This window comes from Anolis carolinensis, unplaced genomic scaffold (assembly GCF_035594765.1).
Source record: "Anolis carolinensis isolate JA03-04 unplaced genomic scaffold, rAnoCar3.1.pri scaffold_11, whole genome shotgun sequence".
In the NCBI taxonomy this organism is placed as follows: Eukaryota; Metazoa; Chordata; class Lepidosauria; order Squamata; family Dactyloidae; genus Anolis; species Anolis carolinensis.
Window position 1 is genome coordinate 7,838,516 of NW_026943822.1, and position 17,753 is coordinate 7,856,268.

Here is a 17,753-nt window from a genome sequence, read left to right on the forward strand (position 1 = left end):
GCAGGGCAGCGGCAGATGGCAAATAAAGAGGTAGCGGTAATGCTGCTCCAACTGGCCCAGGCTGAGGGCTCACTGCCCTTCGGTCCGACAGAGCAATGGCAAATAGTAGATGGCTGCGACAACCTCAGGCAAGTTCGAACAAGTTCTGTCAAGTTCTGAGGGAGCTATTTCCTCGCCACCAGTCGGATGGTGATGGTGGCGATACTCAACCTTCTCCCCTTTGAGCAGTCTCTTTGGGGCTCTCCTCGCTTCCCTAGTGGGGGCGCACCGGAGCCCAGTCAAGCCGAGCAGAGGTGGGAATAGGATGGAAATAAGGAAGGAGGGAGAAAAGGCCACTAGGGTGGAGAATGGAGGCCACACAGCTCCCTTCAGATCTTCCTCTTCTCCCCTCTTGCTTTGCCACTCTCTTGCGCCACTCTCTTTCACTCCCGACCCCCAGATTGAAAGGGCGAGATTTGGGGTTTAGGTGGAAGAGGCCAGTAGCCAGTAATTGGGGAGAGAAGCGTTTACCAAGTGGCTGAAAGCAGGCAACTCCTTGCAATAGTAACTGACAGCACAACAGCAGCAGTGGCCTTGAAGACGCCCAGGGCTTGCCAATGGAGCCGCTCGTCCCTCTCTCTCCTCCTTTGAAGTAGAGGTTGGGGAATCGGGCAAATGGCAAATCTTTTAAAGTCTTTTAAGTTGTTAATTACCTTAGCAGCCAGGTCGTTGACAGGATAAGGAACTGATAGAGCAGCCTTGCTGTAAATCACGCTGATGGCATTGCTCTTCTCTTCTCTTCTCCCTTTCGCTTTAATCTCTCTCTTCCTTGCCCAGATCCACACCTTCTTAGACACTGAGGGGTTCTTTGATCTCCAGGTCAAGAATAGCGTGGTATGGCTTAAAAAAGAGTTACTAGAGAGAAGGATTGTCTCAGATTAATTAGTTTCTCTTTTCGGAGCCAAACGGAGCTCCTCTTACCTCGGCGCCATCTTGACTCTTGATTTTACTGTATTTACGAATTTTAATTACTGTATTTACGAATTTTGCACCAAAATATCACGATGTACTGAAAACATTGACTACAAAAATGCGTTGGATAATCCAGAACGTTGGATAAGCGAATGTTGGATAAGTGAGACTACTGTATTTTAAAAGATACCCCACTTTATCTCCCCAAAGTGGACTCAAAGTGGCTTGACATAAAAGTGTATATTTAAAATATACAAAAATGCAAACATTAAAATAGAATTAAGCACATATAGCACTGAAGAATTCACCGTTGATAATCATCAAAACAGTTAGTTGGTGTAGACCCCAAAAGGCCATCTAGTCCAACCCCAATCTGCCTTCATGCGGGTAAAGTATAATCAAAACTGTCCCGACAGATGGCCATTCAGTCTCTGTTTCAAAGCCTCCAGAGAAGGAGCTTCCACCAGACTCCGAGGCAGAGAGTTCCACTGTCTTTCATTTCCTTAGATTCTCGATTGGGAAGAGGAAACCCAAGGTGCAGCTACACTGTCAAATTAATGCAGTTTGACACCACTTTAAACTGCCATGGCTCCTTACTACAGAGTCCTGGGTGTTGTGGTTTTACAAGGATTCTTCTCTCTCTGCAAAAGGGTGCCGGTGCCTCACCAAACTACAACTCCTAGGCACCGTCCTATGGAGCAGTGGGATTTGTAGTTCTAAATACTCCACATTCTCTCCATGTTGCAACGCCGAGGAATTGGAGGAGAAGATGGTACCTGCTCCACAAAACTTGCTCAAGGGACGTCTCTATTATCATTATCATTATTATTATTATTACAAATATTTTCAAGCCGTGGATACTAATCAGTGTGTATGGAGAGCCGATCAAAAGTTTTCTGAACTTCCTTTTTGTTGCTGCTGCGGCGGCGGCTGTTGTTGTTGTTGTTGTTGTTGTTGTTGTTGTTAGAACCCAGTCCTTCAACCCCAAACACCGTATCACTGGATGTTCTCCGTACAATGTTTTTGAGACCCCTTTGCACCTATAAATAAATTGTACGAAAGCTTGGGTATAGCATTTGGTAACACGGCAGGCATGCATTTTTAATGGTTGCCATAAAACCCAGCTGCTTTGCCGAGGGCCGTGGCTTTATAGGGTCACCGTACAGCCGCCTTTTACTTAACATCCTCGCCGTTGAATTATTGATGCCCTGGCCATGTTTAATTCATGATAAACATTAATACCAGTGTCTTTAAGAGGAGAGGTTATGGCTGCTGTTTTACCTGGAAGAGATGATATGATGGGGCCGTTTCTGTTGGCAAACGTTGCCTTTGGTTAGGGAGCAATCGAGAGCCTCGATTGCAGAGGTCCTTAAAGAGTGGCTTTGTAGCCATTGTCTCTAATATTACATTAGAAAAGCCATATTATAAGTATATTTTTAAAAAGTCACCCTCACATTGATGTGTTCCAACTTTTGCAGATTTGAGTTGTCTCAAGTTTGATTTAAGATACCCTCTCTCTCTAGAGCAGTGACTCCCAACCTGTGATCCATGGACCACCAGTGATCCCCAAGAACTAAAATATGGGCCTTAGCCTCACTGTTACTACACCTTTGCAACAAGAATGACTAGTCTTGCGAAACCCTCTTATAGTGCCAAGGCAATGGGGATGTCGGGAGGGGCGAGGCTGGCTACCCACAAAAGGCATGACAACAAGCCTCCTGACTGCTGCTTCTCCTCCTCCTCCTCTTTCCCCCTGAGCGGAGCCCTTCCATGTGATGCCTGGAAGCAGGGGCACCATGGTGTCTTTATTTTTACGCTTGTTCCTGGGGTTTTTTGTGGTGATGATTCAGAAAATTGCATTGGATAGATCAGATCAGCTCTATACTATTAAATATGGTTTTCTGTGGGCAAGCAGATGATGACTACTGGGCGGCATATGTTCTGTTTCAGAAACTAGAACTGATGTGGCCTCTCCAATGCAATTTTCCGAATCAGCACCCCAAATAACCAAATTGAATCTAAAGTTGGCCAAAATGGATTCGTAACCCTTTTGATACTAATGTTGGATACAAATAATAATAATATAATAATAATAATATGTAAAGCAAAGAATATGTAAAGCAATATGTCAAGCAAAGTGAAGAACCTGCTTTGACTGAAGTCAAAAATCAGAAACTCCTCAAAGCACAGCAGACAAAAAACCAGTACAAGAAAACCGCACTACAAACTAGAGCTGACAGCTGGCACAACAAAACATTGCATGGAAAGTTCCTTGACAAAATTGAAGGAAAAGCTGATAAGGAGAAGACCTGGCTCTGGCTCACGAATGGGACCCTGAAGAAGGAGACAGAAGGCCTGATCCTTGCAGCCCAGGAGCAAGACATCAGGACAAAGGCAATCAAGGCTGAGATCGAAAAATCAGCTGATGACCCAAAATGCAGTCTGTGCAAGGAAACCAACGAAACCATGGATCATATCCTCAGCTGCTGTAAGAAAATCGCACAGACAGACTACAAACAGAGGCACAACTATGTGGCCCAAATGATTCATTGGAACTTATGCCTCAAGTACCACCTCCCAGCAGTAAAGAACTGGTGGGATCACATTCTTTACTGGAATTGGAAAGTATTGGAAAATGAGCACGTAAAGATACTGTGGGATTTCCGAATCCAGACTGACAAAGTTCTGGAACACAACACACCAGACATCACAGTTGTGGAAAAGAAAAAGGTTTGGATCATTGATGTTGCCCTCCCAGGTGACAGTCGCATTGACGAAAAACAACAGGAAAAACTCAGCCACTATCAGGACCTCAAGACTGAATTTCAAAGACTCTGGCAGAAACCAGTGCAGGTGGTCCCGGTGGTGATGGGCACACTGGGTGCCGTGCCAAAAGATCTCAACCGGCATTTGGAAACAATAGACATTGACAAAATTACGATCTGCCAACAGCAAAAGGCCACCCTTTTGGGATCTGCACGCATCATCCGAAAATACACAGTCCTAGACACTTGGGAAGTGTTCAACCTGTGATTTTGTGATACGAAATCCAGCATATCTATCTTGTTTGCTGTGTCATAAAATAATAATAATAATAATAATAATAATAATAATAATAATAATAATAATAATAATAATAAGTTTATCTATATCCCGCCTCCATCTCCCCCGAAGGGGACTCGGGGCGGCTTACAGCAAGATCAGATACAAAACAATGATAAAATAAAATATGAAACATCAAAGAACAATAACAAAAACTAATAATAATATATACACAGCAACCGAAATAATAATAATAATAATAATAATAATAATAATAATAACAATAATAAGTAGCCCCTCATATGAAAGGTTAGTAAATAAACAAGCAAACAAACTTTAGCTCCTCATCGTCATCATCATATTTGATAACGGTTTGAGCTATAACAATATTTACGCTTGGCCTCCTGACCACATAGCAATGAATGCTAATAAAATCAGTGTATTTTCCGCCAATTGGCTGCTGTTTCGGGGCACTTATCCAAAGCGCACAATAAAATGCAATTAGCGCTCGAGGGGAGCTTACATAATTTAATAAGAAAACCCGCTCCCTGATTACATTAACTTCCCGTTTAAGCCAGATTTGCGATTTAAGAGGGAGGAGAAAAGGGGACAACAGCAGACCCGCTAAAAGCCCCATCGGTGGGCTGTGCTTCCAAAGCCCTTTTTCTCTCTCTGTTTGGCGAATTGATGCTTATGACAAGCGAATGCAACGCAAGGCGAGGGACGTGGCCCATGTTTAATGGATGAAGAGGAGGAGGAGGAAGGCTCCCATCTGTCGGAGCCAAAGATGGGAGCCTGGGGACCCAGTGATGGATCTTCCCTGACACGTTGTCCATGGTCCTTTCTCTTAAAGAGACAACGCCTCTATTATCTTCGATGGAAGGTGTGCGTATGCGGTCTTTAATATGGAGCCAGCAGGCATTTGGCGAGGAAGGGGCACAACAAAAAAAGGAGCCAAGCAGTTTTGGCGTCGGTTATGAATTAGTCAAGAGCTTGCATTGAGAGGGTGTGTCCTTTGTTTCTTCGAGTCCTTTTTATAACATTAAAAATAATAGGGATTCAACCCTTTATGTCCTACCTTGCTCAGTGAGTTCTCGGCACTTGCAATAAGGTAAAATGTAAAGGTTTTCCCTTGACATTAAGTCTAGGGTTGGTGGTAATTTCCATTTCTAAGCCAAAGAGCCGGCACTGTCCATAGACACCTCCAAGGTCAAGTGGCCACTGGCATGACTGCATGGAGCACCGTTACCTTCCCGCCGGAGCAGTACCTATTGATCTACTCACATTTGCATGTTTTTTTAAAAATATATTTTTATTGAAGTTTTACCTTATAAGATAAATTAACATTGAAAGAGTGAAAACAATTTGATTGTATAGAAAGTAGGAAAACTGAAATGAAAAAAGGATCAAAAATGGAGAGAGAAAAAAAACCCCAAAAACCAAAAACAAAGCTAAAGTGTCCATATTTATGTAAAAAAGAAAAATAAATAAATCTGAACAAATGGCAATATAAAAATGCAAAAGTACTTGGCAAAGTAACACACCAAAAAGCAAAAAAGCATTAGTACTGGCATTAAACACTTTGAATAAAATTGCTAGCTTAAGGCAGCTGACATTGGAAATGCTGTAACAAAGAACTGCCAAAAACTGTTAAAGTTAAACTAAACAATCATTGTTGTTCCACATTTGCATGTTTTTGAACTGCTAGGTTGGCAGAAGCTGGGGCTAACAGCAGGAGCTCACCCCACTCCCCATTTTCTAGCCGCCGACCTTTCGGTCAGCAAGTTCAGCAGTTCAATGATTTAATCCACTGCAATAAATGCAGTTTAAATTTTTACTATATCACCTGGAAAACCCCGTTGGGTGTACAGTAGAGTCTCACTTATCCAACATAAACGGGCTGGCAGAATGTTGGATAAGTGAATATGTTGGATAATAAGGAGAGATTAAGAAAAAGCCTATTAAACATCAAAATAGGTTATGATTTTACAAATTAAGCACCCAAACATCATGTTTTACAACAAATTTGACAGAAAAAGTAGTTCATTACACATTAATGCTATGTAGTAATTACTGTATTTACGAATTTAGCACCAAAATATCATGATATATTGAAAACATTGACTACAAAAATGTGTTGGGTAATCCAGAACATTGGATAAGTGAGACTCTACTGTATTATGGAATCAATGTTGAACAGAACTGGGCCCAGGACAGAACCCTTTTTACGGCATTCCACTAGTCACTTCTTTCCAGGATGAAGAAGAGGAACCATTGGGGAGAAGCACCCTTCATGTTCAGTCACTTAATCAATTACAGATCCACGTAATAGTAGCATTGCTTAGCCCACATTGGACTAGTTTGCTTGTAAGATGGTCATGGAGGATTTTGTTGAAGGCCTTCCTGAAATCAAGATATCCACAGCCTTCCCTGCATCTACCAAGCTTGTAACTCTATCCAAAAAAGGGATAAGTTTAGTCTGGCATGACTTGTTTCTGAGGAATCCATGTTGACTGTTAGTGATCACAGCATTCTTTTCTAAGCAATTGCAGGCTGCTTCCTTAATGATCTGCTCCAGGATCTTTCCTGGTATTGGTGTTAAACTGACTGGACATTGGTAATTGTTTGGGTCGTTTTTGGGTTTGGGTCCTTTTTCCCCCTTCTTGAAGATCGGGACAACTTTTGCACTCCTCCAATCTGCTGGGACTGCTGTACCTTTCAGTACCTTGGATAGTATCCTTAAAGTTCAGATTAAAACCCAGAGTAGATTCACTACAAAACTCTCATGGGATTTGTGTGTCAGCATTCTCTACCTGTGCTGGGTTATGGATAGCTTTGTTATATCAATAACATTCATTCTTTTTGGGAGTAACGTTTCCAGGCTCTCCTTGCTGATAGTGATACCAAGTGCTCTCTTATCAACCGGTGACTGTGTCCCAAGTCATCCTTTCATCTTTTCCTTTTTCTCTCCAGCGATGTCTGATTTCCACATTCACCCTCAAAGTGCCGTGGTGGAAGAAGGCGGCGTTGCCAGGTTCCAGTGCCAAATCCACGGCTTGCCAGAACCGGTGATCACGTGGCAAAAGAACCACCTGTCCATCAATACGGATCACGACAGGTAAGGAAGACATCTCTGTGCACCTCTTTGCATGCAATTTCAATTTCTATATCTCTTTGGAAGACTATGCTCAGCAGTGCCATAGGATTGATCATTGAGGCTCTCCGTTGCTCAGAATGGATGCAAAGACTTGCCCCAGATGAGTAAAGTATTTACATGTTACATGTGACCCTTTCTGTACCCTTGTTTCCATTCCCCTGGCCCCATGCATTTCCAAAGAACCAACCTGGACAAAGAATGTTATTTGAGAACATAGAAATTCTGGACTGCTCTGACAACCATCATGTCAGACTGCACAGAGAAGTCACTGAAATCCACAAGTATGTGGACAATTTCAACAGAAAGGAGGAAACCGTGAAAAGGAACAAAATCAAGACACCAGAAATAAGACAGTAAATAAAGAACACCACTCAGAAATAGAGGAATTCCAGACAGCAAGCAATCAAGTGCCAGTTAACACCTTCCAAACAGGGGATGCCTCCAGGCAACAACAGCCAGGCTACTTCTATGCAGATACCCTCACTGATTGACTTTGCAGCTGCAAGGCTACTCAACGCTTATCAAGCTTGCTAATTGCAACATTCACACTTGCTTCAAGCAGACAAGGGTTCTTTTTCCCACCCTGGACATTATTCCACAGATTCATATACACTCCACTTGCCTCAATTCCAAGAGACATCTGAACAAACCTCTGAAAATGTTTGTCACAGATGCAGGCAAAACATCAGGAAAGATGCTACTAGAACATGGCCATACAGAAACCCAATGTAACAGAAGCTTGTCTTTGCCTGTGGTCATTATCTTGCTGGTGTGTCTATTACTTTCAAGTAATGAATCCATTTATTTATTGAAGCTATTCTAGGATTTGTAAATGCTATCAATGGTGCTGAATCCTGTGTCCAAGATTCAGCACCTTGGAGAGCTCCGGAAACCCTTTCTTAGCTTGGATTCACCAGCTGAAGCAACCAAGTCCCTCTTGTCTCTGGCTCTGGCGAGGATGGGATGAACTTCCTAAGTCTAAAGATCATGAAAAACCTCCTCCACTAACCCACAAACATATACTCCTAGGTGAATGGTTAAAAACATGTGCTTATCAAGTATTAGGAAGATCTGCCATGACGTCATTCTGCATAAAATTCGCATGTGAGTTTTATTTGTTTGCTTGCAGAAAACAGCCTATTCTGCTCAGAAGATGATGTTTTCTGTGTAGGAAAAAAAAAATATTTTTTTGCACTGAAGAATGCTCCTCCGCGAACATAAAATGCATGAAATGTAAGCACCTTTGCAAATACAAAAAAAGGTGTACATAGAACAAATGCATCTCAAATTGCGAATCGTGTTCCAAAACTGCAGTTTTGGGTCAGGTTTTAAGTTGTGAGTGTTGATTTGCATTTCCATTAGTGATTTTAACTTGCATTTCAACTCTGTGGATCTTGCAATATGTGCTTTGTATCCCGCCTCAAGCCACATTGTGTTATATACATTATATAGTCAAAGATGCTTTTTTGCAATGAAATTGTTTTCCGAAATATTACTTGCCATAACCAATGACCCATGTGTTTTTTCAGGTACACACTCCTGCCAAAGGGAGTCTTGCAGATAACCGGACTCCGAGCAGAGGATGCTGGAATCTTCCATTGCTTGGCTACCAACACGGCTGGAGTGAAGTTGAGCAGGGGAGCCCGGCTGACTGTTTCAGGTTGGTGCAAGGAGGTTTTGTATGTCTTGTGAGATTTCAAGTCATGTCATTGTAAGGTTATTGTATGTCTTTCGTGAGGATGCCTGCCATAGATGTGGGTGAAACGTCAGGAGAGAATACTTCTGGAACATGGCCACACAGCCCGAAAGACATACAACAACCCTGTGATCCCGGCCATGAAAGCCTTCGACAACACATGTCATTGTAATTTCCATTTTTTAAACTTACTTGTTCCTGGGCCATCCATTTTCCATACTTCGTAGGAACCATTCATTGTATTGTGTGGCATTGAATATTTATGTTGTAAGCTGCCCAAAATCCCCACAGGAGATGGGGCGGGATATAAATAAAGTTTGTTGTAGTTATTTGTTGTTGTTCTACTCCAGAAACTTCACAAACTAGGCTGAATTGGATGAGACTCTATGAGGTATTCATCGAAAAACTAGAGCAAAATGTGCTGCGGTTTGATAAACCTTTCCCATATTTTTATGATAGAACCCACTAGAAAATGACATTTATAACCCAGGAATAAAAATTGCGTTACATAGTGTAATCAGAAGGGTAGGGAATCTATTCCTGTGGTTAGCCTTAAAAGAGCTATCCGAGGTGCTGATCTTATTTGATTTATAAGGTAGGTAAAGGTTTCCCCTGACGTTAAGTCCAGTCGTGTCCGACTCTGGGGGTTGGTGCTCATCTCCATTTCTAAGCCGAAGAGCCGGCGTTGTCCATAGACACCTCCAAGGTCATGTGGCCAGCATGACTGCATGCAGCGCCGTTACCTTCCCGCCGGAGTGGTACCTAATGATCTACTCACATTGGCATGTTTTCGAAGTGCTAGGTTGGCAGAAGCTGGAGCTAACCGCGGGCACTCACTCCACTCCCGGGATTTGAACCTGCGACCTTTCAGTCTGCAAGTTCAGCAGCTCAGTGCTTTAACACACTTCACCACCGGGGCTCCATTTGATTTATAGTGACTTGAAAATTCAGGAGTGCATTTCCTGCCCTGATGAATTGGAAGCTACCAACTTCTCCTGCTTGGTCTTCAATTTTCCTTGATATAACATGGAGCATCTGTGGATGAAGTTACCCATCGTGCCCTCTTGTTTTCATTCGATCTTAGACAACAAGCTCTTCTTTCTTCTTAGGTTCCCACTCCGCTGTGTATAAGGATCCGATGATTCTCGTGGGGCCGGAAAACCTGACCTTAACAGTGCATCAGACCGCAGTCCTGGAATGCATCGCAACCGGAAACCCCAGGCCCATCGTCTCCTGGAGCCGACTTGGTAAGTTACCAAAGTTTGGTTAAGTATGTTTGGGCAACATCTCACTCACATTCCTACAGGCCAGGGATTTGCATGCCTCAAATCCACATTGATTCATCTCTCTGGAAGGAACAGAGTCCCATCAGAACAACTTGTGCTTGGCTGAAAACTTCTTGCTAATTCACAGTGGAAAACGTCTTGATGTAACTAATCATCGTTATAAAGGAAGTAAGAAGAAAGCAGAAGAAAAAAGAAAGAAACTTCTGCCAGTTGTGGAAACTATTATCCTTTGTGGCCGACAAGAACTGCATCTAAGAGGGAGCAATGATTCAGGACTGATTACGTATGAAGAACCTTTGTACAATGGTGATAATTTCGGGGCCTTGTTGAGATCTCGTGCTAGATCAGGAGACACTGGCCTCAAAAGTCATCTTGGAAAAAAAAGTTTCAACCCCTCCCAAATGTTTTTCTGGTTATGGGCCTGAATGTCTCTCCATATCCATTCATCTTTGGCTTGTTAACAATGCTCTACACTGGATACCTTTTAAAAACTGGGATCGCTCTGTTAGAACTATAACAGAGCCTACAAATGAATAGATTTAGAGAGCCAGTCGAGCCTGAACTCTCCTTAGAAGTTGCAATGGATAAACAGAAGTTGCTGTATTTTGGACACATCATGCAATAGGAGGGCTCTTTGAAAGAGACAATAACAATGCAAGAAGTCGAAGCAGGTGGATTGAGTCAGGCCCCTTCAACACTGCCATATAAAATCCAAATAGTCTGCCTTGAATTGGATTATATGGCAGTGTAGGCTCAGGCCCCTTCTGCACTGCCCTATAATCTGGATTATCAAAGCAAATAATCCACGTTATTTGGTTGGAACAGGATGGTATGAGTCTACACTGCCATATAATCCAGTCCAAAGTGGATAATCTGGATTTTATATGTCATTGTAGAAGGGGCCTCATATAATCCAGTTCAAAGCAGATAATGTGCATTATCTGATTTGATAATCTGGATTATATGGCAATGTCGAAGGGGCCTCAGTCAAGTAAGACGGGAAGGGCCAGATTTTCAAGACCTGGACATTGCTGTTAACAAGAGGGAGTGCATCTACATTGTGGAATTATTCCAATTTTACACCACCTTGGCTGCCATCATCCAATGCTATAAGCTCCTGGGAGCTATAGTTTGGAGAGGCTAGAGAGGTTTGACAGAGAAGGCCACAACTCTCAGAATTCCAGAGGACTGAGCCATGAAAGTGGTCTCAAACTGCATTAATTCTACATTGTAGATGCACTCAAGGTCTCTTATGAGACATCCTGTGTATTTTAATATGTATTCTATAGAAAATACATTTTAATATGTACCTTTTATAGAAATACATTTTAATATGTGTATTTGTGGTATTTTAAAACAATGTTTATGTGTTTTAATTTTCTGTAACCCGCCTCGAGCCACAAGGAGAGGTGGGTAAGAAATAAAATTATTATTATTATTATTATTATTATTATTATTATTATTATTATTATTATGTGAAGCTACTACTGCTATGTTGTGGGTTTCATATGTCATAAGTGTAGCACCTAAATGCCTTGTTTCAAAGCAGTGTTTTTAAAGATCTGCTTTAAAGTCATAATGAGCTTGAACATTATTATTTTTTTGCTTCAGATACAGGGTGCCGAGGCAAAGCAAATGAGTCTCTCTTATTGCTCACTAAATGCTGGACAAGCTCTGTTTTTCCGTTCTTTTACGGCCCGCTTTGCAGACCAGCCGCCATTTAATGAGAGCTGGCCAATTCTCAGACACTCTCTTTTTCCATTTCAGCAAGTTAAATCGTTATGGTTTTGCTTTATACTCAGATATTGAAAAGTGTAGGTGAAAACATCAACTAAAATCATCCACAATTGAACTCCTTATTTTTATAGCTGCAGCACAAACATCACTACTGTACATAGTACAGTAGAGTCTCACTTATCCAACATTCTGGATTATCCAACGCATTTTTGCAGTCAATGTTTTCAATGCATTGTGATACTTTGGTGCTAAATTCATAAATACAGTAATTACTACATAGCATTAATGTGTAATGAACTACTTTTTCTGTCAAATTTGTTGTATAACATGATGTTTTGGTGCTTAATTTGTTCAATCATAACCTATTTTGATGTTTAATAGGCTTTTTCTTAATCTCTCCTTATTATCCAACATATTCACTTATCCAACATTCTGCCAGCCCGTTTACGTTGGATAAGTGAGACTCTATTGTATGTACATATCTGTGTCTCTCATAAGGGGTTGGTTGACTGTATTGGGCAAAAAAAGCTTGTCACCAACATGAAATGTTTGGAAAGCATTGCCTTTTTGGAGTTAAGACTCACCAGGAAAACCCTATGGTAAGTTTATTACAAACAGAAGCTGACTTTAGTTTATGATAACCTTACCGTAAGTTTTTCTTGGTGGGACCTATTTGTACCCAAGGAAAAGGCCACTTTTCTTGGGACATACGCAATCCAGAGTTTTCCTTCTATACCATTTAAGAGAGTGCCAATTTGTTTTCTCTCTTTTCCTCTCCAAAATTTAGACGGGAGACCAATCGGTGTGGAAGGCATTCAGGTCCTTGGGACGGGCAACTTGATGATTTCGGACCTGACGGTGCAGCATTCGGGGATATATGTGTGCGCGGCTAACAAGCCTGGCACGAGAGTGCGGAGGACGGCCCAAGGGAGGCTGGTGGTGCAAGGTAAGGCGGATGGGATTGGGAATCCTCCCAGGAAGGAATGGCACCGAAGCAAGCAATGGTTGTTTCCTGTCTTGTTGGGACAGCTAGTCTTCCAAAGCGTGTCCTTATATTTCTTGCATATCGATAACTCAACAGGTGGGCAATGGATATGACAATGTGGTCATATCGTATCCATCTAACGTGCTATTGAATCTAAAGCGTACCTCAATTTTAAAAACACCGAAATCCCAAAAAAGTAGTTACTACCGAATGCAACGCGCAACAGCCAAATGTGCCCTCTGTCATTTGGCCAAAAAAGATGTGCATTATTTATTTATTTATTTATTTACAGCATTTATATTCCGCCCTGATCACCCCGAAGGGGACTCAGGGCGGATCACATTACACATATAGGCAAACATTCAATGCCTTTTAACATAGAACAAAGACAAGACAAACATAGGCTCCGAGCGGGCCTCAAACTCATGACCTCCTGGTCAGAGTGATTCATTGCAGTGATTCATTGCAGCTGCTCTCCAGCCTGCGCCACAGCCCGAGCTGTTGCTGCCTGCTACAGTTGCTGCCTGCTTAGAATCCCTTATTTCAAAACAAAAGCTTCTAGCAATTGAAAATAAAACTTTGGGGTGCATTTATGCTGCAGAATGAATACCATTTTAACTCCCTTGGTTCCATACTATGGAGTCATGGGGATGTAGTTTGACAAGTTCTTGAGCCTTTGCTGCCAAAGAGTATGGGTGCCTCACCAAACTACAAATCCCAGCATCGCATAGCCATGCAATTAGAGATTTCTCAAAGAGGAGCTCCTGAAGCAGCTTCACCTTTTGCTTTGGCTCAGTGCTAAGATGACTGTATGATGCAAATCTAATGCGCACCCTAATTTTGGTGAGGTCCTTTATCCAAAAAAGGGGAGCATTTGATTTGAGTAAATAGTAGGCATGTACAAGCAATTTAAAAATGTTTCAAAAGTCATTGCAAAATTCTTGAGTATCCTCCTTCGTTACACTTATCATAATTTGAAATTGAATCTGTTCAGATATGAAATTGTTCCAGTTCTCCAACGTCCCCTTCTTTTCATCCTTATCCAGCTTGAATCAAAGTTTTAAACAATTCTTGTTCTTTTCCATTAATTCTCATGTTTCCTAACATTCCCATTACAGTAGAGTCTCACTTATCCAACATAAATGGGCCAGCAGAACGTTGGATAAGCAAATATGTTGGATAATAAGGAGGGATTAAGGAAAAGCCTATTAAACATCAAAATAGGTTATGATTTTACAAATTAAGCACCAAAACATCACGTTATACAACATATTTGACAGAAAAAGTAGTTCAATACGAAATAATGCTATGTAGTAATTACTGTATTTACGAATTTAACACCAAAATATCGCGATTTATTGAAAACGTCGACCTCAAAAATGTGTTGGATAATCCAGAATGTTGGATAAGCGAGTCTTGGATAAGTGAGTCTCTACTGTATGTCTAAATTTACTTGTATAAGGTATTTAAAATATTTTTCCCTCATTTTTGTTATTGTTTCCCAGAAGGAGGTTACTTTTGAACATTCCCACCACATGTGTGAATAGTATCCCTTATTATTTCCTCAATGCTAACACATTGGGCCTTTGGAATTCTCGGGCATGGGGCTTCTTGCCTTCCCAGACTACATTTCCCAGAATGCTGTGCTTTCTCAGTCTCTTTCCCAGTGAACTTTGCTTTCTCCCTGCTGCTCCCCTCTCCTCATGGCGAGAGGCCATTCATTTTGGCTTGGCTTTGCTTTCTTGTGCTGAAAATGAAACTGACATTGGGAGGCTTCCAGAGTTTACAAAATGCAAACGAAAAAGTATTGGGTCAGTTTCAGTTCTTAAGTTTTTGGCTTGAGCCACTCCCATGTGTCGGATATCACCTCGTAAGTATGAATTTGATATGACTTATGAGGACTCACAGAAAAATTGCTAAATAGCACATGCCCTTAGTTTTGGAGTAATTTGTATTGAGGAATCCAATATCCCGGTGATCCCCTCCTAATATGTTTAAGATATGCCAGTCATAGAATCATAGAATAGTAGAGTTGGAAGAGACCTCATGGGCCATCCAGTCCAACCCCTTTCTTCCAAGAAGCAGGAAATCGCATTCAAAGCACCCCCGACAGATGGCCATCCAGCCTCTGTTTAAGCGCTTCCAAAGAAGGAGCCTCCACCACAGTCCGGGGCAGAGAGTTCCACTGCTGAACAGCTCTCACAGTCAGGAAGTTCTTCCTGATGTTCAGGTGGAATCTCCTTTCCTGTAGTTTGAAGCCATTTTTCCACATCCTAGTCTCCAGGGCGGCAGAAAACAAGCTTGCTCCCTCCTCCCTATGACTTCCCTTCACGTATTTGTACATGGCTATCATGTCTCCTCTCAGCCTTCTCTTCTGCAGGCTAAACATGCTCAGTTCTTTAAGCCGCTCCTCATAGGGCTTGTTCTCCAGACCTTTGATCATTTTAGTCGCCCTCCTCTGGACACATTCCAGCTTGTCAACATCTCCCTTCAGTCCATCTCGACTTTCCCTCTTATTATTATTTATTTATTATTTATTTACTACATTTCTATCCCGCTCTTCTCACCCCGAAGGAGACTCAGAGCGGCTTACAAATCAAATGAACATACAGTATATTATTAGCATAGCATAATATAAGCATTAAATTACTATATTGTACTATATCATTATATGGTAATATTATTAGTAATATTAAATTTAATATATAATATATAATTAATATTATATTATACAATAGAGTCTCGCTTATCCAACGTAAACGGGCCGGCAGAATGTTGGATAAGCGAATATGTTGGATAATAAGGAGAGAATAAGGAAAAGCCTATTAAACATCAAATTAGGTTATGATTTTACAAATTAAGCACCAAAACATTATGTTATACAACACATTTGACAGAAAAAGTAGTTCAATACACAGTAATGCTATGTAGTAATTACTGTATTTATGGATTTAGCACCAAAATATCACGATGTATTGAAAACATTGACTACAAAAATGCGTTGGATAATCCAGAATGTTGGATAAGCGAGTGTTGGATAAGTGAGACTCTACTGTATTATTTTTAGTATAATTTTGTATTACATCTATCTATCGCCTTGAAGGTGAGAACAGGACTTTCAGAGCAAATGGAGGCAACAGGGCCGGCATCAATGTGCCGCTTTCCTTGCATGGAAAATTCTGGTTTTATGTGTTGTCGAAGGCTTTCATGGCCAGGATCACAGGGTTGTTGTATGTTTTTCGGGCTGCTTTGCCCCAGGGAGACACCCTACAATTTGGCAGCTTCTGCCTTTGGCATTTATTGCCAAGATTTCCCAGCAGACCATAAGCGCTGAGCTGGAGGTTTAGGTGGCTTATTTATCGTGCCTAGAAGTATTCTCTCCTGATGTTTCGCCCACATCTATGGCAGGCATCCTCAGAGGTTGTGAGGTATGGAGAAACTCAGCAAGAAAGGTTTATATATATCTGTGGAAAGTCCAGGGTGAGGGAAGAACTCTTGTCAGTTGGGTTTTGTTTTGTACTTAAGGAGGGAAGTAAAAGTTGGAAATGGAAGGAAGGAGCTCAGTCAAATGCCCTCCACACCCAGGTGCCCAAGAAAACTCTTTGAAAGTTGGAAGGCGCCTCCGAAAAGCCGGTCTTCATGACCTCCTCAGCAAGCGCTGCCCAGAAAGGAGCCTCTTGGACATTTCTTTGCCGGAATCCAGTCTCCATGGTGAAGTTTGTGCAAAGAGAATGCCTTTTGCAATAGAGAAAAAGGAAGGGGGACGCTGGGAGGGGCAAAGCCTCCCCAGCTGGCAGCAAGGGACTGAATGTGCTAATCCTTCCCTGATTGCGAGACCTCCTTCCCTCTTTGAAGTAGCCCCTCTCCGGCGGCCCTGGGTTCTCATTAAAGGGCCGCTTGATGAGCCCCTGAATCTGAAATGATATCGCTCTGGTCTAATTGGGCATTTTCACAGGGTCTTTGGTGATGCAAGGCGTTTCCTTCGGCCGCATGCCAATGCTTTGGTAATCTAAAGGAGACCTCTCTTGTTTTTCTGCACCAAACTGTCCCCATTTAATTGAAATGGTCTAAATTCATCCCTGTTGAACATGTCCCGAGGTGCATCTACACTGCACAAGACATATATACCCTGTTTCCCCTAAAATAAGACATCCCCAGAAAATAAGACCTACTAGAGGTTTTGCTGAATTGCTAAATATAAGGCCTCCCCCGAAAGTAAGACCTAGCAAAGTTTTTGTTTGGAAGCATGCCCGCCAAACAGAACACCAGAGCATGCAGGATCGGTAAATGTATGTACCATATACATGGAAATAATGGTAGTAACAAGAAATTCTTGATAGGATTCACAGTTTGTCTGGTTATGCTGGTTTAGGATGACAACTATTGTACAGTATATAATAAATGTTCATTTTTTTTGTTCAACAATAAATGTGAATTCTTCTTCATGGAAAAATAAGACATCCCCTGACAATAAGACCTAGAGTATCTTTGGGAGCAAAAATTAGTATAAGACACTGTCTTATTTTTGGGGAAACAGTAGTTTGTTACCAAATACATCTGAGCTCCACATGATCAGTGGGGCTGATCAGGATAAATTGAAGAGAAGATAGCGAAATATGATGTACTGTATATACTCATAGAATCATAGAATAGTAGAGTTGGAAGAGACCTCATGGGCCATCTAGTCCAACCCCCTGCTAAGAAGCAGGAAATCGCATTCAAAGCACCCCCGACAGATGGCCATCCAGCCTCTGCTTAAAAGCCTCCAAGGAAGGAGCCTCCACCACAGTCCGGGGGAGAGAGTTCCACTGCCGAACAGCCCTCAGAGTGAGGAAGTTCTTCCTGATGTTCAGGTGGAATCTACTTTCCTGTAGTTTGAAGCCATTGTTCCATTGCGTC

The 17,753-nt window shown here is 41.8% G+C and overlaps 1 protein-coding gene across 1 annotated transcript in view; it reads left to right on the forward strand.

Moving 5' to 3' along the window:
* igdcc3 (immunoglobulin superfamily DCC subclass member 3) overlaps positions 1-17,753 on the forward strand; it is a 117,747-nt gene that overhangs the window by 71,984 nt on the left and 28,010 nt on the right. Inside the window, exons 3-6 of the mRNA XM_062963240.1 lie at positions 6,967-7,111; positions 8,680-8,810; positions 9,956-10,093; positions 12,657-12,815. Coding sequence (XP_062819310.1) covers positions 6,967-7,111; positions 8,680-8,810; positions 9,956-10,093; positions 12,657-12,815 — 573 coding nt within the window. The remainder of the gene's footprint in view (positions 1-6,966; positions 7,112-8,679; positions 8,811-9,955; positions 10,094-12,656; positions 12,816-17,753) is intronic.